Raw genomic sequence first — 24,325 nt, forward strand, 5'->3', positions numbered from 1 at the left:
CCTCTGTCCTGGCTTCTTTCTCTAGTGAATCTCAGTGCTCTCTTGCAATGGACTCCCTCACCCTGGCTACCCAGAAGGTGGTGATCTTACAACATGGATGACACAAATTATCATGACTGGGCCATTGCAGTTGAGATTGTGCTTGACCAAAAGATGCTCTGGACATATGTTGGTCAAAAGTTTCTTGATAATGAAATTCAACAAACTTGAAAAGGAACCAGGCTTTGCTAGAAAGAACTGTAAGGGAATCTTGATTTTGATGTCTAGTCTCAGCATTAAAGACTACCAATATCTTCTTCACAATGGAACTGCATGGTTGCCCATTCTTGATTGCCTAGCTGAACTTTCTTTGCTTTCCACATCATTCACCATGTGTTACCACTATAGCTGGGGTGAGATTCTGATTGTGAAGCAAGTCTCATTAAAGCTGTATAGGTCCTCAGTCATGATGTCATACTTGGTGTGTAGATTCTGCACCAGTATGAACCATATGATAATTATTTCAGGATTTTTGCAGAGGGATCTCTGTTAAGTCATAGGGATGATTGAAATGCATCCAGAGGTCTGGTTGTTATTTGATGAAGTTGGATGCCCAGTGCTCTCTGATGGTCCTGCATCATGCTCTGTTGGAAGGACATAGACCATATCTTCCATGTCTGCCAACCTGGGTGGAAATCCTCACACATCCAGGTCGAGAATGTATTGAAGAGCAATCTCTTATATCTCTGTTAATTTCAAGGAGTTGGCAAGGGTGACTTATTGAGCATGTCAGCTGTTCATTCTGCTGTGAGTGTTGTTCATGAGATGTTATAAATCTTGGCTGTAGCTCTAGTGCATAATTTCGCACTTTATTGATAGCTCGAGGAGCTAATAGCAGCCTTGATTCATTTGAAGATAATTCCATCATTTTTGGTAAAGAAATGTAAGAAAACAGTAGTGGTTGTATAAGAAGTTGCCCACATTCTTGTCTGGCCTGCTTGCTGATCAATTATGTTATAAGATGCTTTGATTTTTATATTCATATGTTTCAACTAGGAACTCAATTCTACAAATATACAATTGCCAACAGTTTTGTTAGCACTCCACATATTCACTACCTCACTAGTGCCTGGCTCCCTGTTATCACATGCATTTCTCTATGCCAGGACAAGCAAGCATTTCCCTATGACATGTCATGGACAATAGCCAGTAACATGGCACTGAATCGGAGAAAGCTGCTGCACTGCTGCTGCTGTATCACATGTTTACAGAAGGTACTCGTACAGATCATGGTGTTTGTTGATGAGGCCTTACAGGTGACTCAGGATGGGATGGGAATTTTCTAAGTAAATTAGAGTGATGGATATGATGCCAAACCTGCTATCCCTTCGGAAGGGATTAGAAGATGGGGATTGGCTTCATATATATTTGAACTATCTCTAATCAGCCCTGTCTCACAGCTCCTGGCAACAGTTCACTGCCCATGGTCTCTCATGAGCTTCTTCACAACTCCCAGGGAGAGCATGGGTTGTCTCATCTTTGTTTTGTAGCATATTGTTCACTTTTATGTGGCTTTCCATTGCTAACATGGGCACAAATGCTGCCCCATTTATTATTGTTTATCTTCACAGCTCCTGAAAACTGCCAATGCTTCATAGCTCTCTATAGGCTGATACTACAACTTGTCTGCAAAACTTGCCATGGAGACTGCACCCAGCCCTCATGAAGAGCAATTCAGCACATTGACCCCGACAAGATCTGTGAGGTCTCCGACTTGTCATGACACTTCGCATCTCCATTTTGTAACATGGCATAACCTCCTTTGGCATGATCGTTAGGCACCTGAAGCGGATCTCGCTGTTGTATGACAGCATACTTCTTGTGGCATGGTCATATGCACCTGACATCAGGTGCCCAAATGGAGGCAAATTGGTCAGTCGAGTTTTGCAGTAGGAAAGTGCAGAGTTTGCAGTGGCAGTGACTTGCAAGCCAATGGCTACGAAAGTGGGTAGTCTGATAGAGCTGCGCAAGAGCTAGGGAAGCGTGCACAACCAGATGGAATCAGAAGGACAGTTGTAGGGTACGGAGCAGATTGTGTGGCAGAGGAGACAGGCGCGCACTCTGGAGGGGCAGAAGGGTAGCAAGAGAGCCAGCAAATCAAAAAGTGACAACAGGTAGATGAGCGAATAGCTGAGATCCTGGGTTATGGATTGGATTAGCTGGAAAAAGTTTATTGAGGGAGACAAGGTGTAGAGTTTAGAAGAAAAGTGTCCAGGAAGGCATTCAAAGTGGCCGACAGAGAAGAAAACAGAAAATTCGAGAAGCAGACACCAAGAGCTACCAGTGACTGTGATTACAAAAGGCGGCAGAGTCAAGTAGAGAGGTGGGGGCAGGGCACAAATGCGTTAGTGAATGGGCGGTATGATGGTAGATAGTCCGATGATATGACGGTGGCCCTACCTAGAACACCTCGCTTACCGCGAGAGATTATTTAAACCTCGCTTAATGTGAGAGATTATTTAAATCAATCACACGGCATACATGGCAAACAATCTTAGTATCTTATATAAAACAAAGCGCTCTATGGCTATTACATTTACAAAGAACAGGTTCTGAACTCGTTACAATCAGTAGACTAATTTCGTGCAGTAAATCACAAAACCAAACAGAGGACCGTTGCTGGTAAATCAAAGATGCCAAACAACACTACGGCTTGTCGCGAAGTACGTCATTGTGTGATGAATAAAGATACTGTTACTATAATATGACATACAATCCTGTGTCGCGCTTACAAGCCGCCTCCAGAATGCAGAGCCGGCCGGGGACTGCCAGTGTGCTTGTCACTGTGGCGCCGCTCCTGAGCTGACTTAACCCACGCGGCGACATCTATATCCCTGGTACGGTACTTCACAAGCCATGGGTGAGCTAGCAGTTTAGCATAGGATGGCCGCAATACAGCATTCTTGTTCAAACTATGAGGCAATGTTAGCAAAGCATGATAGAGATACAAGCAGAAGTGCTTACCATTGCTTAACAAAGGAAGCAGCCTCATGAGAGAATCGTGGCTCAGGCAAGATCGGCGGTTCGCCATCAACAATAGCACTAAGCTGGCTGAAGATGTTACCATATGTCTCAGGTGGGTAGGGGTAGGAGCCTTTGGCGATTTCAAGCAGAGTCAGACCCAGACTCCAGATATCAGATTGGACAGTGTATGTTATGGCGTCCTCCTTGGAAGTCGATCGTATGCGTTCCGGAGCCATGTACGACTGACATCCAATATTTGTGCGTGCAATTGAGGCGACGAGATTTCCACTGACACCAAAGTCGCAGAGCTTGATAGTACCTGCACTGGAAGCCAGAATATTTGTGGGCTTGACGTCGCGATGTATGATGTTGTGATCATCCTTGAGTGCCTTGAGTCCACGTACCACACACTCAGTGATTCTTGCAAGCACTGGCTCATCCACACCAGAGCCGTAGAGTTTATCGAGCGAACCGCCATCCATGTACTCCATACAGATGTAAACCGCTCCATCGACGAAGAACGCACCAAAAAAGTCAACGATAAAGGGAGAATCACACTTATGTAGCACATCGAGTTCCATGACGATCTGGCGCAGTTTAGCTTCGTCTAGCTCCAGCCGAATCTCCTTCATAGCCATGATCACGTTTGATGGCCGGTGTAAGACCTTTGTCACAGTTCCGTAGTTGCCACGACCAAGCTCTTCCAGAAGCTCGAGCTCGTCGAGCGAAATGTTAAATGATGTGCCGTTGGAGAAGTTGATGCCATGGGCATCGAGCGAGGCCTTACCAGCAAAGTTAAGAGAGCCGGAAGTGACATCAATGTACTTCGAGTACGATTTTAGCTGCGACTGTGGGTCAGCATCAATGTGCATGCCAGAACTTCCAATAACCGCTGACAGTCGCAGAGGCCCGGTACCGCTAGCGGCGTTGCGCAAGCTGCTGGCGGGGCTACGGGTCGTGGTTATTGAAGTAGTACCAGCGGCTGCAGAAGCGGTACTCAAGCTTGCATCAGTACCAGCAGCAAGACTCGGTAGTGGGGACATGAGGCGCCTTCGCTCAGATAGCGAAAGTTTAGGCTGCATGCGCCGGCCGGGACCAGAGGGAGACGCAGAGACAGCGGACGACCGCGAGGCCAGCGAAACGCCACTAACGGCACTTGCGCCACGGGCAAACGCAGCACCAGAAGGCATGGGAGGTGACGGCGATGGTAAGCCCTCGATCGGACTGCTGGAAGCAACGGCAGTGGTGTGGCGTGATTGGCGCATGCGCTGAAAGTCGATGATGCGCTGTTGTACATCTGGCGGGAGCTGTGAGGAAAAACTGCGAGCTGAGTGAACCGTGGCCAGTGGGTTGGGCAGAGGGCCAGCACCGGGAACCGAGGACGAGGAAGCGAAAGATCTTGACGTTAATGTCGAAGCATCTAAAGAAGCAGATGAAGAAGAGGTGGAGGAGGAGGCGGTCGTGGCGGTGGCCGAGTTCGTGGTGGCGGCAACAACCGGAACGGACGTTGGCGGATCGGCCGAGTCTGCAAGCGCAAGCCTCGCCATTGCTGGCGTTGGCGCCGCAGAAAGCGCGTTGGACGCGCCAGCCGCGTCGTTCATGGGCGGAACGGGAAGGGGGAGACGACGGAAGCGCGATGGAGTTGGATGTGAAGATATCAAACTGCTGATGGTGGTGATCGCCATCCTGTCCCTGAAAGAGCAAAGTGAGGGTTGCCGAGGGTTACGGGATCACGTGGCCCACGCTCCGAGGTGCGATTCTCGCCCGTCTACGCGCGCGCGCCCGCGGTCTGCCCGCGCAGCACGGGGACGGCTCTCCGCATGCGTCCCCACTGGTCTCCTCTGCAGCAATTGAGCCTGTGCCGCAGACGATAGCGCGCCGCGACGTGTCGCAAACGCGTGCGTGACGCGTGCGCAACGCGTGGCAGCGCGGCGGTGCGCGGCGGTGCGGGTGGCGCGGCTGCGCGATCGCATCGCCATCGCCAGCCACGATAACCATCTTCCGTCCCCCTCACGACCACGAACTCTACCGCCACACAATGTCCGCGCCGCCGTCCCAGCAGTGTGCCGAACTGCCGGTCCGGCGATCAAAACGCGTTCTTGTGTCTACACATGCCTTTCCGCGCTATCACGCTCCCGTGTCCCGCTTCTACTGCGCGTCAGACGCAGAGGGCAACTACCCCCGCACGCCGGCCTTCACCCTCTACTCTACCGCAGCTCCCGGCGCTATCGCCAACGCCTCGGATAGCCTTCCCCCGGATGTCCAGCGCTCTCTGCTCCACATCGGCATGCGCGTCCGCAAGTCCGTCTCTGAGGGCTACATGACCTCGCCTACGACCGATTCGGTGACCGTCTCGTCGCCACCCATATCTGCGTCCTCCCTGCCTACTTCTACTGTCGCCAAGCGTGGCTGGAGTGACTCTGACACTCTGTCTGCTTCGATCAACCCTTATCTTGACGACCCGAACTTTGCCGCCCCGCTCTACGCGCGTGAACGCAAGTTCGCAGGTCGGCGTCTTTCGCGGAGGTGTGGCCCCGTCGATGAGCGGCCCCTGCCTATCGACGGGGCCAACAAAGAACACGACATGACGGACGACAATGACGACAACGACAGTGACATTAATATGACCTCAAACATCGCCCACAGTTCGAACAGCGAAGACGAGATTCTGGCAGACTCGCAAGACAGTGACTTTACGGATGCGCCTTTTCTCGTGCCAAAGGAGACGCTCATGCAGCTTGATCCGTAAACTAGAGGACTATGGTCAAAGGAGATAGCTGTGTGTGAAGCTATCATACCCTATAAATGCAAATATATATATGCGTGCGTACCATCCAGAAGGAGAGTCACAAATCTAAACCCTTGCCCTAAGTCACAGTGCGACTGCTTATTCACAAAAATTCTGTGTTCGACCTCGACGATGTCTTTTGCACTTCTCTAGCAGCAGCATCCCATAGCCTTGTTGTTCTCATCCGCCTCTTCCTCTCTCTTCTCGGCGCCCTCGACGAGGACTTGCGCTTGCAATTGCTATCCGCTGTTTATGCCATGACCGTGTGCCTCTTGCTTGTCGCCTGCTCGTGAGCCGCTACGCTCCCAGTTCTCTCCCCCACCATTCTACTCTCCTACTCCTCGTGCACTTCTTCCGCAGACAAGTTTCCAGCCATGTCGTGGACCCCGGAACCCGCGTTTCTTGAGCAGTTGCGCACTGTGTTTGCGCACTCTCTCTCACCCGACAATGAACTCCGAGGCTCCGCTACGCGCACTCTTGAGGATGCTCGCCGTGTCCGCCTCGATCTCAGCAACTATCTCGTCTACATCCTTATCCAGCCCTCCGCTGACTCTGATATCCATTTGCGCGCATCTGCCGGTCTGATGCTCAAGAACAACATCCTTACCCAGTACGATCTGCTCGCCCGAGAGCCTCTCGCTCTAGATTATATCAAGCACAATATCGTCTTTGGGCTCACCCAGCCCACCAGCATTATTCGCAGCATTGCGGGCTCCGCAATCTCCGCAATCGTTGCTCGCGGCGGCTTGGCGGCCTGGCCCCAAATCCTCGGCATTCTTTATACTCTGGCTTCTGACAACAGTCCAGCTGTGCAAGAAAGCGCTCTCAACGCCCTCTCGAAGGTCTTTGAAGACTGTGCCTACTTTCTTGAGTCAGATACCGCCGGCCATGAGGCCCTCGCCGCACTAATTCCTCTATTTCTCTCTCTTGCTCGTTCCCCAGAACCAAAAGTTCGTGCACAGGCCCTTGCTTGCCTCAATCACTTCATCTCCCGCAACTCCCAGGCCCTCTTTGCCCGTATTGATGACTTCCTGGCCACTCTTTTCTCCCTCGCCCACGACCCCGACTCAGATGTTCGCCGCAATGTTTGCTCCGCTTTTAGCATGCTTCTCGACGCTCGCCCGGAGAAGCTTGCTCCACATCTTGCCGGTATCGTCGACTTCTGTCTGCACTGCATGACTGCATCTCGTGACGACGACCATGTCGCCTTAGAGGCTTGTGAATTTCTTCTTAGTCTCGCAGACCAATATCATCAATCCCGCTTCCATGCCCAGGTTATTGCCCTACTTCCTCGCATTATCCCGGTCCTCCTGCGATACATGGTCTACTCGGAAGACAGCATCCTCCACTTTCAGTCTCTCGACGAAGATGACGCTGATATGAAGGACAACCAAACTGACATCAAGCCGCAACATGTCAGGTCCCGTGCGGCACATGGCTACTCTGCCGACTCGAATCGCAAGGGTGAAGTTCATGGCGCCTCCACTAGAGGAAGTGGCGGTGGCGGCGATGATGACGACTACACGACGGGCAATGCTCATCATGGGGACGACGACGATATTGATGACGAAGATGACGACGATATTGACGACGATGACGACGATGATATTGACTTTTCCGACTGGACCTTGCGCAAATGCGCAGCTGCCGCGCTTGACATCTTTGCATCTACCTACAAAGATATCATTTTACAGTACACTCTACCCACTTTGCGCACTACAATTTCCTCCCCAGAATGGCCTGTGCGCGAGGCTGCAATTCTTGCCTATGGCGCAATAGCTGAAGGTTGCACGGCCGGCATGTCTCATTTCCTTCCAGACGTTTTGCCACGCTTTGTTCATGCACTCAGTGATCCGATGGCTCCTGTTCGACAAATTGCTTGTTGGACTCTGGGCCGTTATAGCGAATGGATTTGTCTACGCGTTGCAGATGTCGGATATGACCAAGATTTCATTCCGGTCCTGCATGGTCTGCTCAGGTCATGTCTCGACAACAACAAGAAAGTTCAAGAGGCTGGCTGCAGTGGTTTCGCTAACTTCACAGAACATGCCGGCAACCTCTTAATCCCCTACCTTATCTACGTTTTGCGAAATCTTACACTCTGCTTCAGCAAATACCAGACCAAGAATCTCACCATTCTATACGACGCTGTACAGACTTTGGTGGAAAAAGTCGGCTTTGCGATGCAGAGCAAAGAATATCTCGATTTGCTCTTGCCTCCGTTGATTGACCGATGGCAACGGCTCGCTGATGACGACACCGATATCTTTCCGTTGCTCGAGTGTCTGTCTAGTGTTACAGCAGCGCTTGGTGAATTCTTTGCCCCTTTTGCTTCGCCTGTGTTTGAACGAGCCATGAAAATTTTGAGCACAAATCTCACGCTACTTCAGCAGTCGATGAATGATCCAACAATCGAACAGCCAAACAAAGACTTCATTGTCACGACACTGGATTTACTGGATGGATTGGTGCAAGGCCTTGGCCCAGCTTCCACTCAGCTCATTGCTAGCGCGGACACGTCGTTAATGCAGATGCTCGTCTTGTGCATGCGTGATCCCCTTGATGAGGTACGACAATCCGCTTTTGCTCTCGTTGGAGACATGGCGATCGGCCCTTTCGACATTGTGAGGCCATTCATACCATTAATGATGGTCGAACTCATCCCTCAGGTCGATGGTAGCGACCCTGCGTGCTCTGCGGTCTGCAATAATGCAACTTGGGCTGCAGGCGAGATTTCACTGCGCGCTGGCGACGCAATGCACCCGTTCATCGACTCTCTGTTAGACAAGCTTGTGTTCCTCCTCTGTTCGTCACAATCCAAACGGCAACACCTGACCGGAGATCCCGCGCAGCAAGCATACACGCCACCGATCGAGCAGACGATTCTAGAAAATGCTGCTATCACCCTTGGGAGACTAGGCATCAGCAGTGCGGCGCTGATCGCGTCGCGGCTTGAAACGTTTGCCGTCCCGTGGTGCACATGTATCTCACTGGTTGCGGACAATACTGACGAGAAGGACACTGCATTTCGAGGAATGTGTCACATTATCATGCTGCACCCGGCAGGTCTCCGGGACTGCCTGCCGGAGTTTGTCGAAGCTGTCGGCAGGTACACAGAGCCATCACCGGAGCTGGCGCAGATGTTTGCAAATATCCTGGGCGGCTTTAAGAATCTTGTGATGGGCGAGACTTCATCTGCTGACGGTGCGAGCTCCAACAGTTGGGATGACAAGATTATGAACAAGGTTCCTGCAGAACCGCGCGAGTTCTTACGTGGTAGATATGGGCTTTGACGATGTTTTTGGGCCACTGCTTCTGTGTATACGACATGACATTTATATTATGATTCCGGCTTTGTATGTGAAGGCTAATTATTCAGAATTTTGTTTCATCATTTGTATTAGCTCCTAGCTTAATTTGTTGTGTTATAATCGTCCATATCTGTTTGTTAGCCGTTTCCTCATTTTAAATCTAACTTAAACATATGACTCAATCTTACAAGCCTAGATGACTAACAGTGAACATATTGGACACTTCCAAAAATAGTTAATATAGCTTTATATTTATATGCCCTCCTACGCTCTTCCAACATTTTAATATCACCACCTGCAATTTCAAAAAATATACACAACGATAGAATGTAAGGCAACAGCAGAACGAGACAAAACAAACGATATGAATACACACACATAAGTACAATAAATAGAAGATTACATGTACTCCGTCCAATATCTTGCTGTATGGGCCGTACTGTCTCTTCTCTTGCAGCGTGCGCAACAAAATGTCATCCTGCTTCCGCAAACAATAAGATGCATGGTATCCGTTTGTGATTGCCCCAATTTCCTCCTAATTAATACCGCGGCTGACGCGTCTATTGTACGTGCCTTCGGATATCGAGGTAGATCTTCCTATATTCGACGCGCGGGAGAACAGCCTCTCGAATCGAATAAAGCTCTGAGGTGTATTTCCGTTATTGGGGTTGTTACCTGAGCTCGACGACGAGACGGCCGACATCGGAGGCTTTGACTTTGTGTCTGTGTCCTGGCTGAACGAAACCGCGACTTTCTGCGGCGGCTGTAGGGTTGGAGATTGACGTGGGACATCTTTGCCATCAGCAACATCAAACGACTGTATAGTTGGCAATGGTGGGATGACTTCGTCGTCGGACGACGCTGCTGATCCAGCGCTCGGGCTAAGAGGCGGCCGCATGGCATGAGCACCAGCACCGGTGCTGTTGGATCGCTGAGACCGACGTGTTGAGAGACGGCGAAATATCGTGCCCAGTGACGATAACCCGTCGCGTCGTCCCGATGATGGGCTGCCCGGAGAATGGAGATTTGCGGAAACAGGTGAGTCCATCATCGAATCCTGCGGGGCATGCGCATGTATCACCGGGTCAACGATAATTCCACTCGACCGCCGAGCGTGCTGTCGGTCATAAGATTGTCTGTCGTAAGACTCTGGGCCAGACATGGTGCCAGAAGGAATTGGCGGCAAGTCAGGTTGAAGAGCCCTGCCGTTCTGGTGGTGTGTGTTAGCAGTAGGAGTCTGAGATGATATCAGCGAAGAGCCAGTTTCCGGCGATGATGATCGGTTTGCTGTGTAACCGCTATGACTGTGACCGATGCTTCGGGATCGTGGGAAAAATCCGCGAGAACTCGGCTGCGTGTCGTGTGTGTGTGCTGTTTCCGGCATCGAGACCACAGGGATCTCTAGACGACCTGGCCGGAGTTGTGATAGTTGATGCGGTTGCGGTCGTGTGCTTGCTTCGCTCGGCAGCGGCAGGACTTGATCAGAGGGCTGCCGTCCTGGTGGTGTAGGCGTAGGTAAGAGCGACGACCCTCCGGTGGTGGAAGTCGTGAGTGAGTTGGAGCGCGAAAGTAATGAGCTTCCGCTTTCAAGCATCGGTCGCCGTCGCAGCCGCTCCTGCTTTTCACGGGCAAGATAGTATATCGAGATTAGAGGATGGTAGGCGTTTGTGGGATCTGGAGGTTTGGTGTCGCTCAGTGTCTCCTGTGAGGACGATGGAGAGTTCTGTCTGCGCTTGTAGAACTCGAATGAAAACGTGGACTTCTTCTTCGAGTGCGAGTTTGAGCTGGCGTTGTCGGAAAACAGTGCAGTTTTTGGCGATAGTGAGCCAAATCCGTTAAATGGATTCGCAAAGGAGTGCGAGCTGGAGGCTGATTCCTGCCGATTCCACATCGCAACAGCGGCCTGGTAATCGCTCGACTCTAGAATAGTAATAAGGTCACGCTCTATCCGCTCGTCACTGCCGAACTCAAAACCGTGCATGCCGTGGATGACATCTCGATCGAGCGGCAGAGTAAGTGGTCGTCGTTGAGGGATATATGAATCCTGAGGTCCATCATAGCCCTTGAGCATCCATGGATGATTGATAATCTCTGCTAGAGTTGCTCGCTGTTTAGGGTCGACGACAAGCATGCGAGAGAGGAGGCTCTTGCATTCTGCACAAGGTTAGCAAGGGCGAACATGGACGGAGGCCAGGAATGCAGAGCTTACCAACAGACAACCAGTTTGGATACTCGACATGGCCGCGCTTAATTTTAGCATGTAATGCTGGCATGCTCTGGTCGTCAAACGGAACTTTGCCACACGCGAGGACGTATAATACAATGCCAAAACTCCAGACGTCGACTTCGGGGCCGACGTACTGATGGGCATTAAGCAGCTCAGGCGCAGCAAAGTAGAGCGATCCACAGAACGTCTTGAGAAGAGACTTGGGTGAGTAAAGATTAGAAAGACCAAAGTCGATGATCTTGATGTCGCCCGACTTTGAGATGAGAATGTTTTCGATTTTGAGATCCCGGTGCACGACAGAGTTGTGGTGACAGTAGTCGATGGCAGAGGCGATCTGGCGAGCAAACTTACGCGCTTGCTTTTCCTTGAGTCTTCCATGAGAGATGATGTAGTCAAGCATTTGGCCGCCGTTCACGTACTCGAAGACCATATAGTAATGATGCGTCATGGCCATGACTTCGCGGACTGCACAGATGTAGCGATGATCCAGCAAAGACGCAATCGCGGCCTCACGCACGGTGCGAATCTCCTTAGACTCGTCGATAGCGGCCTTGCTGTTGCTGTTTGCAGCGCTGCTCTGGTTGTCCGGTGCAGTTGCGGAATGGGTGGTCGAGAGGGGGAGGTACTTCGGGTTGTGCGCGTGCAACATGCCCTCGGGAATGTAACGCGGGACGATCTTCACGGCGGCGATTTCGCCGGTAAGGCGATGGCGCGCAAGTTTAACTTTGCCCATGGAACCCGCTCCAATGGTCTTGAGAAGCTCCCAATCGCCGAGGGTGCGCCGCTTCGTGGGGGAGGAGTGGCTGCGATGAAGCTGCGGAGGCCCCTGGACACGCGCAGAAGGCGGCGGCGGCGCCTCGTGCGCGTCGGCAAGCTGCGCAGCCGGCGCCATAGCAGAGAGCCGAGGGGTGTGCGGTGCGGGAGACGGGATGCCGAGGCGGACGGCGGACGGGGCAGGCGAGATCCGGGGGATGATGACGGCGGCGGAGGATGTGCGGGTGTCTGGGGTCGCTGGGAGGCCATTGACCGCGATGGACAGCCAACTCAGGCGGTAAGCTTTAGCCCTAACCCTGCTTCATTGTCCCGCCGCACGGGGCTCGTACTATCAGCACCTCCAGCAACATCTCCTCGGCTTCATATCCATTACACCTACTCCTCCCTCCATGGCGGCCCGCAAGCGCCAGCGCATAGCAGAGTCCGCGGACAGCATCTTCCTTGGGACACCTTTTAGCACCGAGGTTGCGTTTGTGCCTGCGTGGAAACAGGAGGCGCGCGACGAGCGCGGGCGCAAGCGGTTCCATGGCGCCTTCACTGGCGGCTTCTCAGCTGGCTACTTCAACACAGTAGGCTCGAAGGAGGGTATGTTCCGGTTCGCATATCGTCACGGGCTTGACTAATAGTTGCTCAGGATGGACGCCGTCATCATTCAGCTCCTCGCGAACAGACCGCGCAGAGATCAAGACGTTCACGCCAGAGGACTTCATGGACGAGGAAGATCTTGCAGACATGCGTTCATCAGAAACACTTGTCGCTGCTTCTGCCGCGCAAACGGGTACCTCGGCTACGCGACAGCTTAATAATACCGTGTTATCGCTTGGGGACATGCTACTGCGACCGCAGGACTTATCGACCTCCAAAGGCGCGGCGTTACTGCAGCGCATGGGCTGGAAACCAGGCTACGGCATCGGAACGCCGCGCGATACCATGATCGAGGGACGCACTGTGCGATTACCGCCAAAAGACACGGTTGAAGTCACCAGATTTTCCCACAAGTCAGATATGCACGGTCTGGGGTATGACGAGTTTGCGCTTGGTGAACCGTTTGCACGACGCGCTTCAGTGCAATCTATACTCCCACCACCAGGCACTCTACGGGCCAAGAAGACTAAAAATACCAACAAGGGCATGGGCAGTGGAGTGCTCATTGACTACGAGGATCTTGAAGAGGATGAAGATCCATACGAGATCAAGCCTGTTATGTACGACAATCGCATCTCCTTGAAGTCCAAATCCAAATTGAAGTCGACTCTGGCCAAGCACTCGTTCACCTCCAAATCGCGTCCTTCGACAAGAATTGTCTGCAACGATGGACGTGCACCACTCACAGAATTCCAGCTAAGTACGCAGTCGCCTTCCGACCCTTCGTTTTGTAAAGATTATCCCCCACCGCCGCCGGTTCCCGAAGACTACAAGATCGGTATTCTCGTGCTGAAAGATCCTATGACCACGATCACGCCGCAGCTTGTCGCCTCGTTCATCGCAGCCGGCGGTCCCGATCTACGTTTATCAGCCACAGCTCCACAAATCACGGCGCCCAGGGCATCTCTAACTCCATCTCAACGGACGAACATGCTCGATCCCGAAAGTGCACTCCGCGGAAAGTCTGTCTTTGACTATCTTAAACCGGAACAGCGAGACAAGATCGCGAGGCTAACCGGCAAGAACGACCTTCCACCAGCGCGATCTGAAGCACCGCCTGTGTCATACTCCAACAAAACCAACGAGTCCGCCTTTCTAGAGCTCGCCCCCCCGCTCTCCAAATCTGTCGCTGCGTCCGCGTTATCATCTGCTGCGTTTCTGCCATACGCCGACAATCCAGCAAAACGCACACGTTACGTGGCATATCTCGAAGCGTACGCGGGTTCGCGGCCTCGCGAAGCTATTCTGGCGCCGCTACGCTCTGAAATGTTGAAGGATGAGTGGATGACCGAGCTCAACGAGTTTCAAAAGTCCGCAATGCTCTTCAAGCCGCTGTCCGGTTCACTGGCTAATCGCTTCACCTCCTCCGCGTCCGCCGAAACCACTCGCGTCTCTGTCGTCGACCACAACACTACCTCAGACGACGCCTTTGTTCTTAAACAATCTGCTTCAAAAAGCGATGCCCAGCACGCTGCATCCTTGGGCATGTACGGCTCGCTCACTCGCTCACTCAAGCTCTGGACTCCAGCCAGATTACTCTGCAAACGTTTCGGTGTCAGGCCTCCTCTCTCTATACCACCATCAACTACCGACCCTCATCCATCATCCATCTCTCACGAGCCAGGGCAACTCGTCTCGAGCGACGTCCTAGACTCCCTCGCTAAGGAAGCCCAACTAGACCTTCCACAGAAGTCAGGTATCATGCCCGACATCAATCGAACTCTAGAAATGCAGAAGCCTCCGGACAGTCTCTTCGCCGCCATATTCGGCTCCAGCGACGAAGAGGACTAATTCAGAGTGAACAATAAACATTCAATTCACTTTTGCACAAACGCATTTACAGCCTGTTCCCCGTCATATATCTATCACCTACTACAAGAAAACCCTTTGTTACTTTTGGATACAAAACACTAAAACAATCACAATAAACTTTTGTACCAACCACCTCATAAAACACAAGTCACAAATTTCTCAGCCGATTAACTTCCAACTCAAGATCTCTAATGCGCTGCTTATCATTCTCTCGCTCCTGCATTAGCTCTTCAACCTGCTGCTCAAGATCGGTTAGCCGCAACATCTTGCGCTCCCGAGAACGTCGTGCCGCAAGAGTATTGCGAGCGCGCTTAACTGCAACGTCATCCTCACCATCAACAACAATAGCGGGGAGTGGACCAGCACGAGGTCGGCGTGCATATGACTGCGATGTAACCAGTTTACGCTTGCGTTCTGAAATACCGAGCTGCGAGCCATCCACCGTCAAAATAACGCCATCTGGAGAGGCACTGCCTTCGTCTGACGACACAGAAACGGCGCGCTTCAAGGTCGAGCCATGAGTGCGGGGAACCTCGGCGGCTACAACAGGAGCTTGCATCGTCAGGGGAGGCACGAACGATGCCTGAACGTCGTTAAACAACGAAGACCACTCGTCCGGATTGCCTGAAGCAGTAGTAAACATAGCGTCGCCAGGAGAGTCAAAGGGAGAATTAAGTTCACTGGATATAGTTCCGACAGAATAAACTTCGGGCGAGAAAATTTGCGGCGTAGACAACTCGGACGATAAGATAGACGAATCGCCAGACACAGAATCAGCCGTAGGCAGAGCAACGATATCGGGAAAAATTCCATCTTCGTCAAAGAAATCCTTCCCGAACGAGAGATCGACGTGGTCGATTTCGTGCTTCAACGAGTGTACCATTTTTTGAAATTTTTTGTTGAGTCGTAGAAGTTGATGACGAATAGAGCGACACTGATTAATGCTAGATAGAGAAATGTGACGACTAGGATAAGAGCTCGTATGCGAAATAGAAACGGAAGGAAAGAAGTGCTGCTGAGATGAGGAGCGCGTGGGCGCGACTGAGAAACCAGAATTCACGATAGAAGGATATTTGATGTTGTTTGGGTCTGGATTAGACACAACAAGATTGGATGACAGGCTCGGCTGCTGCTGCGAAACCAAAGGGTACAGCTGCGGTAGAGAATATTGAGAATGGTGCGGACTTTCTAAGTCGCGATGCGCAAGTGGAGGACGCCATGGCGGATCAAGGTAGGAAGTAAAAGGTTGCAGCGGTTGCTGAAACGACAATGCTAAAACGCGAGGTTTGTGGCGGGTGTCGGAAGCCTAGGGCTTGGACAGGAGTCGGAGACCGGGGGGAAGGTGTGGAAACGGAGTCCGGGAGGGAAGTTGAGAAGGCTCTAGGGACAGAAACTAGAGACTGAAAACGCGAAAGGAGGAAAGGGAACTTAGAAGGCAGCCATTGCGATGTCTGGATTCTAAGAGTGTTTCGGTGTCGTGGTCGCGGAAGGTGGGGAAGAGAGAAGAGGAGTGGAGAGGGGAGCGTGCGGGTCTTAAGGACGCGTGCGCGGGCGGAGGGCACGGTCGCGCAACCGTCACAGCGCTGCCGCTCTTGACACCGCACCCGCGCTGCGCCCGTCGCATCTGCGCAGTGACTAACACTTGCGCCCACACCGGCCAATCGCAGCCCGCAGCGTCCGCGCTAGCTGCCTAGCGCAGGCCAGTGCGCCCTTAGGTTTGGCGCTAGCTCGCTAGCGCCGTCGCGCGCTGCGACTCCGCGGCGTTTCGCGACCGACCTCGGTTTTGTTCACACATGTCGATTTGCGCCCTTCCTGGCCGAGTCGCACCCGCGATACGCCAGCAGGGTGCAGGTAGAGCGTAGTATAGGCACGAGCGAAGCGCGCAGGCTGGAGGGCAATCTCGACGCACTGTTGCTGCTGCAGCGAAGCGATGGGTAAAGGAAGAGACTTAGGTGGACGAGGCGCGTCACTTCGTGCCTGCGTCGTCGTCTGCCTCGCCAGAGAGTTCGGGTCGTGTGGCCACTTCGCCAGCACCGCCTGTTTTGGCTAGTTACAAGTGATTATAACAGTCCTGAGCACCCGTCGATCTCTAAAAAGAACGCCTCATCGTGCAACCTGCTGCGCGACGCCTGCCAACACCGTCGTAGTTGCTTTCGCTACTGCCGTCGCTGTCGCCGTCACAACTGCCTGGACCACCGATGCCGGCGCGTCCTGTGGCCGCCCCAGCGATGCCATCACCTAGGACACGTCTCCAGGTCCAGCGTCCCGCTGTGCCTGTTCCTGCTCGCCTGCCCTCGCTATCGTTGCCAGCCCGCCCGCAGCCGTTGCAATGCTATCGTGCCGCCCAACCTCGCCCAGTGCCAGATACCAAATCGTGCCCATCAGGAACAGGTGCAGGCCCATGATGTAGCCAAAGAATAGATTTCGCGACGTCTTGTTCGCTAGTGCCACTCGCGTAAGTCCGTAGATAACGCGTTCCAGGGGGCCCATCCGCGACATCGCACGCTCCTGCTCTCGTCCTCGAAACTGTGCAAACGGCGAAATCTGCGCCTCGTACTCGTTGCGATATGGTCCCGACTCATCTTCTCTTCCAGCGCGAATCTCCGCCGCAGACGTCTGTGTGCGGTACGTCGCCAGATAGCGTGTCTTCTCGTACAGCGCGACGTTATCCTTCTGCAGCGTCTCGATCTGCGAGCGCAGGTCCGTGATCAAACCGTACTCCTTACGCAGCTCTTGCTCCAGCTCAGCGTTCCGCGCCCGGAACCTGTCTCGCTGCTGTGTGATGATTGGTAGAATTGTCAAATCCGCCATGTGCTGGTCCAGCGTTCGCAAACTACCACTTGCGCCCACCGGAGTAACTGCTCCACTGCCGACTTGTGACATGGCATCGCCATCGAATCTCGGCAGTCCTGCGCGCAGCGACCCGCTTATAAGTGACACGGTGTCCGCAGCACGACCGCCTGATCGTTTGCTTGCCGCATATGATGCGACCGACATGGCTCCGGGCGTAGATTCGTGCAGCGACATCAGATCATCCTCTAACTTCCTGTTTAATTTCGTGCTTTGATCCAGCTGAGCCGTCGTCGAAGTCATGCTCTTTTCCAGTTCGGCCAGCTTCGTTCGCACCTTCTCGTGTGCTCCTCTCAATGTGGTCAACTCGGCGCTGAGCTTCTTGTTTCGCGCTAGCAGCAGTTGCTCTAAGGTTTCTGACTTCACGTCCAGTCTTGGGCTGACTCGCACGTCGTCGGTGTCCTCATCAGCTTCTGTCGAAAATTCCACCGACTATTCCAGTTAGCAGAAGAACTTGTTGTCAGACCAAGCACTCACCTTTAAGATGTCGAGTTCTCTTTTGATATCTTCGTAATCACCCATGTGGCTGAGCTTGGCTTTCAGCCCCTCCACCTCCTGCGACTTTCGAGCGTTTTCACGCTCGAGGCTCTTCACCGTCTTCAGGTCCTTGTCCTGATGCGCCTTTGCATCTTCCCGCGTAGCATCGATTTTGCGGGCAAGCGCATTGTTCTCGCTCTGCAAAATGTCCACTTTGCGCTTCCATTCCACCAGCTCCTCTTCCGGCACAAGTTCAGTCCCCACGCTGCTCTTCATCTTCTGAAGTTCCTGTCGAAGCTCCAGATTTCTTCGTTCGGTCTGCAAAGCGCGAAGATTCACACGTTCAAGATCCGCTGCAAGCATCTCCGATTCAGCAAATCGGCTCGACACACCTTCGTCGAGCTTCTGCTCATGCTGCTCGAGCCTTAACTCCGCAATGGCGTGGGTCGCTCGCAGCTCATGGATCTGCTCCCGTGCTTCTTGAACTTGCCTGTTGAGAGCTTCCTCGCGTAGCTTCCAATTCCGGTCCTTTTCGTCTAAAAGTGCCTGAAGCTCGGCCTGCTTCGCAGCCACTTTCTGCACGACGCGTTCGGAAGCCTTCTGCTCGGTCTCCACAATCTTTGCACGCAAGGTATCATAGTCCGAATACATGCTTAGCTGCGACTTTAGTTTCACGACTTCGTTATTCAGCTTGTTCACTTCGTCACTCGCAAGCAAGGAGTCCAGTGTCGCCTCGAGGAGAGGATATGGATCCGGCGCTTCCCCAAGTACTCTATAAACTCCAAGAAATGCATTTTCTGCCGCTTTCCCTCGTCGCGTGAGACTATCTATTTCGCCCTGGTATGCTGTATGAAGTCGTAAGCATCACGTCCCCGTCCAAAAGATGCAGCAAGAACACATACCCTTTAGCAAGACCTTGATCTCAACCAATTTGTTTTCGTCCGGCAATTTCCTAAATTCTTTAGTCTTTGCGGCTAGTTCTTTGCGACCAATGACGGAATGCTTCTGGTTCTCGACGATCTCCAGACCTTGGTTGTCGAGCTGCTTCTGCAGCTCGGTCAAGTTGATATCACCCCATGCTTTGAGCGCTTGCTCAAAGGGCGTCAAGCGCTCCTCAAGCGACTGTTCGGTAGACGCGGCATTCATAATCTTGATAGCTCCATCTCCCGTATCGGCTTCGATAATAGGTGGTGACGACGATGGCGTCGGTGCAGCCACTGCAAGCGCATGCACGTCATGATGATGATTCTCGCCGTCGCCGCCGATATCGGAATCCACCACCACAGAAGCAGTTGCAGGCGTCACAGGCGTGTCTTCGTCGTCCATACTCTGGCAGCAATCCGCGGTTGTGCGGCTGTGGCGAAGTGTGATGTCGAGATCCGATGCGGATGGGCGTTATTCTGCGATGTGCGAGCCAGGGCTGCGCGGAGACTTGGCTGAGAGCCGCGCACGCCGCGACAGCTTGTCTTCATGAAACCACCAATATCGACCACACGCTTCTCCTACTTATCCAATGATAATATTATGCGCAATTATAGTACAAAAGATAGCCATGCAAATCCGTCAATGACTGCAAAAGGTGGAGGCCTGCAAAGCAAAACACAACAAAAAGTGCTAACTATATACAACCGATAGTTGACTGCGTCCTAGTCGTGATAAAATTACAAAAAAACGAAAACTTACGAGCCCGTCTAGAAGCGGCGGCGAGTATACCGCTAGATTTCTCCTTACAAATAGTGTGTCATTAAACAATATGCTCCGGATCCTGCTTGTTATTCGTAGTTGTCCGCCAGCGTAACGAGTAGCTGTGTTAGACACTTCTTCGTCGTAGCGTCGTCTCGCAACGCCTGGCTGAAAGTCGCATCGCGAAGCGGCTCTGGCAGACATTGGCGCAGCGCCTCTCTCGCCCGCGCATTGTCGCTGAGACGTAGGTAGCATCGCACGACATGCTTGAGTAGGCGCACGGTCTGTTGCTCGACAAGTTGCGACACCATACTGCTCAGCACGGTTCCGACAGCGTAGAAACGATCGTATGTCTGACATATGTATCCCAGCCCGTTGTCATCAAGCAGAATCTTCTGCACGATGAAAATCGCGACGGTTTTGGACAACTCAGAGCCTGTCTCCATGATGCGCAGACATAGCGGAATGATCTCAGTGCTGAGAAGAAAATTGATAACCTCAGTCGAGTCGTTTTTGACAAGCGCCCCTATGACGCCGAGCGATGTGAGACGAAGGTATTCGAACGGCCGTGTTTTCGATGTCGTGTTGAGAAACGGGTAGAGAAAGAGCGGGATGTGCGCTCGGAGAAAGAGCGACCTAGTCTCGTTGTGTGAGGCCACACACTGCAGCAGCGCGAGGGCGTTGCAGACGCGATTCGAGGTCTGCGAGGACAATGTAGGCGGAGAGAGTGCAGGATAGACGCTTACGATTTCCTGTAGCAGCATGGACATGACGCCGAAGGAATGCCATAGAATCAGCGCAAGATCATCAAACTGCTCGCGCTTCTTCGAAAGCTCGAGTAACGCCTGCTCGCGATTGGGACCCTGCATGAGCTCTAGAATCCACGCATATATCTTTGCTTCATCGTCACTGCTTGATCCGGAGACGGAGCGCGGCGCGGGGTGGAGCTGTTGTTGCTGCTGGGCCTGGAGCTGTGCGTGCACCAGCTGGTGCTGCTGCGCGGCCTGAATCTGGGCCTGCACCTGCTGCTGCTGCTGCGACTGGGACTGGGACTGTGTGGACATGTTGATGCATGAGGGCGCACGGAGTGCCGCGCTGAAGGTGAGGAGGGCGTCAGACGGGATGTGCGGATGATGCAGGGGGAGCGTAAAGAACGAAGTAGAGGGCGCGCTCGCGATGGAAAGTGGCCGCCGCCGGAGCACTGCTTCGCGGCTCCGCAGTGCCTGCGTCTGGGGTCCACCACGCGCGCCGTCGCAGCCCACCATGCGCGTCCATGCTCTCTCCGGCCATGCCCACTCTGCTGCCTAGATCATCTGCCTCTTGCCGCGTCCGCTGGCGTCGCTATCGTGGCGAGCTCTCTGCCAGCGCCGGCCACGCCTGGGCTGAGGGTTAGGGTGTATGACTGCTGAGCCGGGACGAGCACAACAGCTCCGCGCTCCTGCGCCCGCCCTATAGAGCATTTCTCCTTGGTCCTGCTCCTGCTCACCTCTCCTATAAGCTGGCCGCCTCTCTTTACTGCCGCCGTGATCTTCCGCTCCCGTGAGGCGTCCGCACGACTCCAGTGTCTTCTTCTTGTCTGCGGCGCGCGCGCGTTGCTGAAGTCGCGCGTCCCTAATCATGGCCGTCGCCCCCGACAACGCCGCCCCCGGCCACGACGACTACCCGCAATTCGCCCTCACAGCCACCGGCCAGATGCTTGGCCCCGTCGAGTCTGCGCTGGCTAATCTCACCGTCGCTGACGCTGTGCCCGACGCGGACTTTCAGCACCGGCTCAAGCAACTCCGCAATATGTGGCAGTTCAGCGCGTTGTTCCAGTGGCTTTTCTTCTTCAAGTCGGCCGTTAAGCTCGAAGATGAAGTCATTACTATAGAGGTGCGTTTGTTCCGCTTCTCGTTCCATAAAGTCGCGTCAATTCATCCCGCTACGCGTCGTAATTAGTCCGCATGGTGGCAATATTCGCGTCATGATGTTGCTAACAATTTTAGGCCCTCGAGAAGGAGTTCCTTGGACTTACGCCGCTGAAGCTCATTCCCAAGATTAGGCTCTCTCTGCTGCAGAGTCTTTCTAGCCAGCGCGGTTTGACGTGTGCTCTCCTGCTCTTCTGAGATATTCGATCGCGATTGCTAACCTTACACAGTCTCGAACACTTTGATGATTACACGCGCCGCCAGTATCGCCAGAAGGCTCCTAACGACCGTTGTCCGTTTGGCGAAGACGAGGAGCCGTTTTCATTCGAAAAGCTGGAGGTCTTTGACCAGGTATAGACTTCCTCGCTTGTGCCCTTAATTTTGGATCAAAATATATACTAACTCATATCCAAGGTGCAAGTAATCTATCAACTATGCGCATGGCAATTGTATCAGGCCGAACGGTTCCGTGATCGGATGGGCAATCTCAAGGAGTCCCAGGAGGTTGCTTGGGTATGTCCCTCTATCATATTACTGGTGTAGGTGCAGTTCTAACTCCTACCTAGCGGGTGGATCCAGTCGGTTATGACTCACAACACAACATCTACTTTCTCTTAGACGATAATCGGCTCTACTGCAGACACGAGCCACCCGTGATCGCTGAGCCCGTTAAGCAGTCAAGAGCTGTAACCGGTGCGACTATCCTCCCGAAGCTTAAGCGAAAAAAGCGGAGGCCTGTCACAGGCTGGGACACGCGCCGACGATCCAAACGCGTGCGTGCATCGGCTGACACGCCAACTACCGATGCTAACGAGGAGGACGAAGCGGAAGCCATGAATGACGACGATGCTAATGAAGATAACCATGGAAAGGAGGAGACTCCAGATGCAGATACAACCGCCGATGTAGCGGAGACAAAAGATTTCTCTGAACTTGCAGACTTTTCTCGCGACGGCCCGACTACATGGCGATGCGTGTGTGCGATCTACAATGACTGGCAAACTTTCTTTGAGAATCTCGGCAAGAAAGCCAGAGATAAATCGAAGGATGATGAGCGCCAGTTCTATAAATTTCTCAAAACTGAAATCATGCCTGTGATTGAATCCATAGAGGAGGAGCGTCTGAAAGAGGAAGAGGCCAAGCTCAAGGAGGTCGAAAAGCTGCGCGTTTACGAAAATAGGAAGCGCTCAAGCCGAGTTGACACGATGGCCCAAAAGCGTAAGGAAGAAGATCTCAAGCGCGAGCAAACCGAGCGCGCAGAAGAGGAGAAGCGACGAAGAAAGCTCGAACGCAAAATACGTGCGCAGAACGAAAAGGAACGTGAGGAAAGGTTACAGAAGCGTGAGATCAAGCTTGTCGAGTTGCACAAGAAGAAAGAAGCACAATTCGCAAGACAGGCGGAGAAGCAAGCGGCGAAACTTGCTGCTGCTGGTTTGACGAACGGTGTGTATGCATCGCCGCTAACTGGCGCACCGTCGCCGCCTCACAGCGAACGTCAATATTCTCAGGAATCTGACTTCCAAACTCGCCGTTCAACGCGGCAGTCGGAGCGGCAGCAGTCTAAACCAACTTCGTCACTACAAGATCAACAGTCTGAGAAGGGCCAACCGCAAAGCTGGTACTTTGACTGCAATTGCGGTGTATATGGCGACAACTATGACGATGGCGAGCTTTCTGTGTGCTGCGGAAAGTGCGACATCTGGATGCATGTTGCGCACTTGTCGTTGGACGAGGCCAGACGATTTGACGCGACTGTGCAGTCGCAGCAGTCACAGGGAGACCAGACCGAGGACGACACGCGTGACGTGAAGGAGGACACAGAAGAGAAGGCGCATGACGGACAGGACAAGAATGAGTTGAAGCCCAAGGAGCCGGTCGAGATTATTAAGCGCAACGACACGCCTGAAGTGGAATTTGTTTGTGATAGATGTGTTCGGAAGGAGAAGGAGCGCCAGGCGCAGCTTGAGCTCGATCGCAAACATGAGCAGGATAGATTACGACGACGCGAGCGCGAGCGCAAACGTGAAGCAGAGAAACGACAAGCTAGAGCTGCTGCAGCGGCGGCGGCTGCAGCGGCGGCGGCGGGCGTATCGCCGCAGGTAGCTGTTCAGAACGGAGTTACAACTAAGTCTGCGCCAAGGAAGAAAGCGAAAACGTCGCCCGAAAACAGGATCAAGATGTCGCTTTCACAGCAGCCTCAGTCATTGGGCGTTATTCCTGCTCAGCAGTATGTGAATGGGCACAGCCAGCAGCTCTTCTACAGCGGCTCCCCAAATATGACGCCGTATTCGGTGGCAGCTCCCGCTGTGACGCCGATCTCAAAACAACTACAGCCTTCGTCCTCTTCGACTGGCATGCCGGCGTCGGACACCACATTGCCTTATCACACCGACATGGAGCAGCATTCTTCGCCAATATCCCCATCCCAACCATACGGAGTTGTACAACATATTCCGGCGCAGCCTGGCGGACTCTCTGTACAGCCAGGAACTTCCACTGCGCCTGCAGGAAATGGGAGTCCAAGCGGTCTTGATATTTTAGCAGATGTCATGACTTCTATTGTAAATTAACTTAATTTCTTGTGCTGAATTGGCCGACACAGCGCCTGGCCCCGGTTGTATTTTTCTCTGATGTTGTCAAGTGCCAGAGGACAGGAGTTTAGAAGTTCTACTTGAAAGGGTAACAAGTATGTATTGGAGCAGCAGAAGATAATATAAGTAAATACACCTGACGCTGAAGTTGGAGATGAAAAATAGTCTAATTGTGCTATAGAGTAAAGGAACTGACGGACGCAGGTATCTGAGAGATAATGCAGAACGAAACAATCGATTCGGAATAAGATGAAAGA

General features: G+C 52.9%; 9 protein-coding genes across 9 annotated transcripts; 4 read left to right on the top strand and 5 right to left on the bottom strand.

The window, feature by feature from the left end:
* Positions 1-2,767: 2,767 nt before the first annotated feature.
* Positions 2,768-4,193, bottom strand: V1518DRAFT_405809 (kinase-like domain-containing protein; the record flags this gene model as incomplete). Its single annotated transcript, XM_066901934.1, has 2 exons — positions 2,768-2,951; positions 3,004-4,193. 2 exons carry the CDS (start codon positions 4,191-4,193, stop codon positions 2,768-2,770), a joined length of 1,374 nt encoding a protein of 457 aa, XP_066758923.1.
* A 719-nt stretch (positions 4,194-4,912) lies between these two features.
* Positions 4,913-5,849, top strand: V1518DRAFT_417501 (uncharacterized protein). The gene has a single exon (XM_066904318.1). It carries the CDS (start codon positions 5,042-5,044, stop codon positions 5,750-5,752), a length of 711 nt encoding a protein of 236 aa, XP_066758924.1. The 5' UTR covers positions 4,913-5,041; the 3' UTR covers positions 5,753-5,849.
* An 84-nt stretch (positions 5,850-5,933) lies between these two features.
* Positions 5,934-9,357, top strand: V1518DRAFT_417502 (armadillo-type protein). Its single transcript, XM_066904319.1, has one exon. The coding sequence runs from the start codon at positions 6,166-6,168 to the stop codon at positions 9,082-9,084; it is 2,919 nt and encodes a 972-aa protein (XP_066758925.1). The 5' UTR covers positions 5,934-6,165; the 3' UTR covers positions 9,085-9,357.
* Positions 9,194-12,342, bottom strand: V1518DRAFT_417503 (kinase-like domain-containing protein; the record flags this gene model as incomplete). Its single annotated transcript, XM_066904320.1, has 2 exons — positions 11,312-12,342; positions 9,194-11,256 (listed from the first exon to the last, which is right to left on the bottom strand). Coding segments are annotated over exons 1-2 (2,525 nt in total), but the record flags the coding sequence as incomplete, so codon positions are not given.
* Positions 12,343-12,446: 104 nt separating this feature from the next.
* On the top strand, positions 12,447-14,685 carry V1518DRAFT_456111 (uncharacterized protein). Its single transcript, XM_066906559.1, has 2 exons — positions 12,447-12,688; positions 12,738-14,685. The coding sequence occupies exons 1-2, from the start codon at positions 12,493-12,495 to the stop codon at positions 14,537-14,539; spliced, it is 1,998 nt and encodes a 665-aa protein (XP_066758927.1). The 5' UTR covers positions 12,447-12,492; the 3' UTR covers positions 14,540-14,685.
* V1518DRAFT_287500 (uncharacterized protein) lies at positions 14,625-15,615 on the bottom strand. Its single transcript, XM_066901076.1, has one exon. It carries the CDS (start codon positions 15,441-15,443, stop codon positions 14,709-14,711), a length of 735 nt encoding a protein of 244 aa, XP_066758928.1. The 5' UTR covers positions 15,444-15,615; the 3' UTR covers positions 14,625-14,708.
* A 1,183-nt stretch (positions 15,616-16,798) lies between these two features.
* On the bottom strand, positions 16,799-19,033 carry V1518DRAFT_374247 (CASP C terminal-domain-containing protein; the record flags this gene model as incomplete). The annotated part of the gene is made up of 3 exons (XM_066901453.1): positions 16,799-17,842; positions 17,888-18,732; positions 18,790-19,033. 3 exons carry the CDS (start codon positions 19,031-19,033, stop codon positions 16,799-16,801), a joined length of 2,133 nt encoding a protein of 710 aa, XP_066758929.1.
* A 351-nt stretch (positions 19,034-19,384) lies between these two features.
* V1518DRAFT_417509 (putative cell differentiation protein rcd1) lies at positions 19,385-20,975 on the bottom strand. Its single transcript, XM_066904321.1, has one exon. The coding sequence runs from the start codon at positions 20,833-20,835 to the stop codon at positions 19,660-19,662; it is 1,176 nt and encodes a 391-aa protein (XP_066758930.1). The 5' UTR covers positions 20,836-20,975; the 3' UTR covers positions 19,385-19,659.
* On the top strand, positions 20,766-24,310 carry V1518DRAFT_417511 (uncharacterized protein). Its single transcript, XM_066904322.1, has 5 exons — positions 20,766-21,442; positions 21,556-21,653; positions 21,708-21,828; positions 21,892-21,990; positions 22,044-24,310. The coding sequence occupies exons 1-5, from the start codon at positions 21,188-21,190 to the stop codon at positions 24,045-24,047; spliced, it is 2,577 nt and encodes an 858-aa protein (XP_066758931.1). The 5' UTR covers positions 20,766-21,187; the 3' UTR covers positions 24,048-24,310.
* Positions 24,311-24,325: the final 15 nt, after the last annotated feature.

This window comes from Limtongia smithiae (assembly GCF_038497785.1).
Source record: "Limtongia smithiae strain NRRL Y-17922 unplaced genomic scaffold V1518scaffold_7, whole genome shotgun sequence".
NCBI lineage: Eukaryota > Fungi > Ascomycota > Lipomycetes > Lipomycetales > Lipomycetaceae > Limtongia > Limtongia smithiae.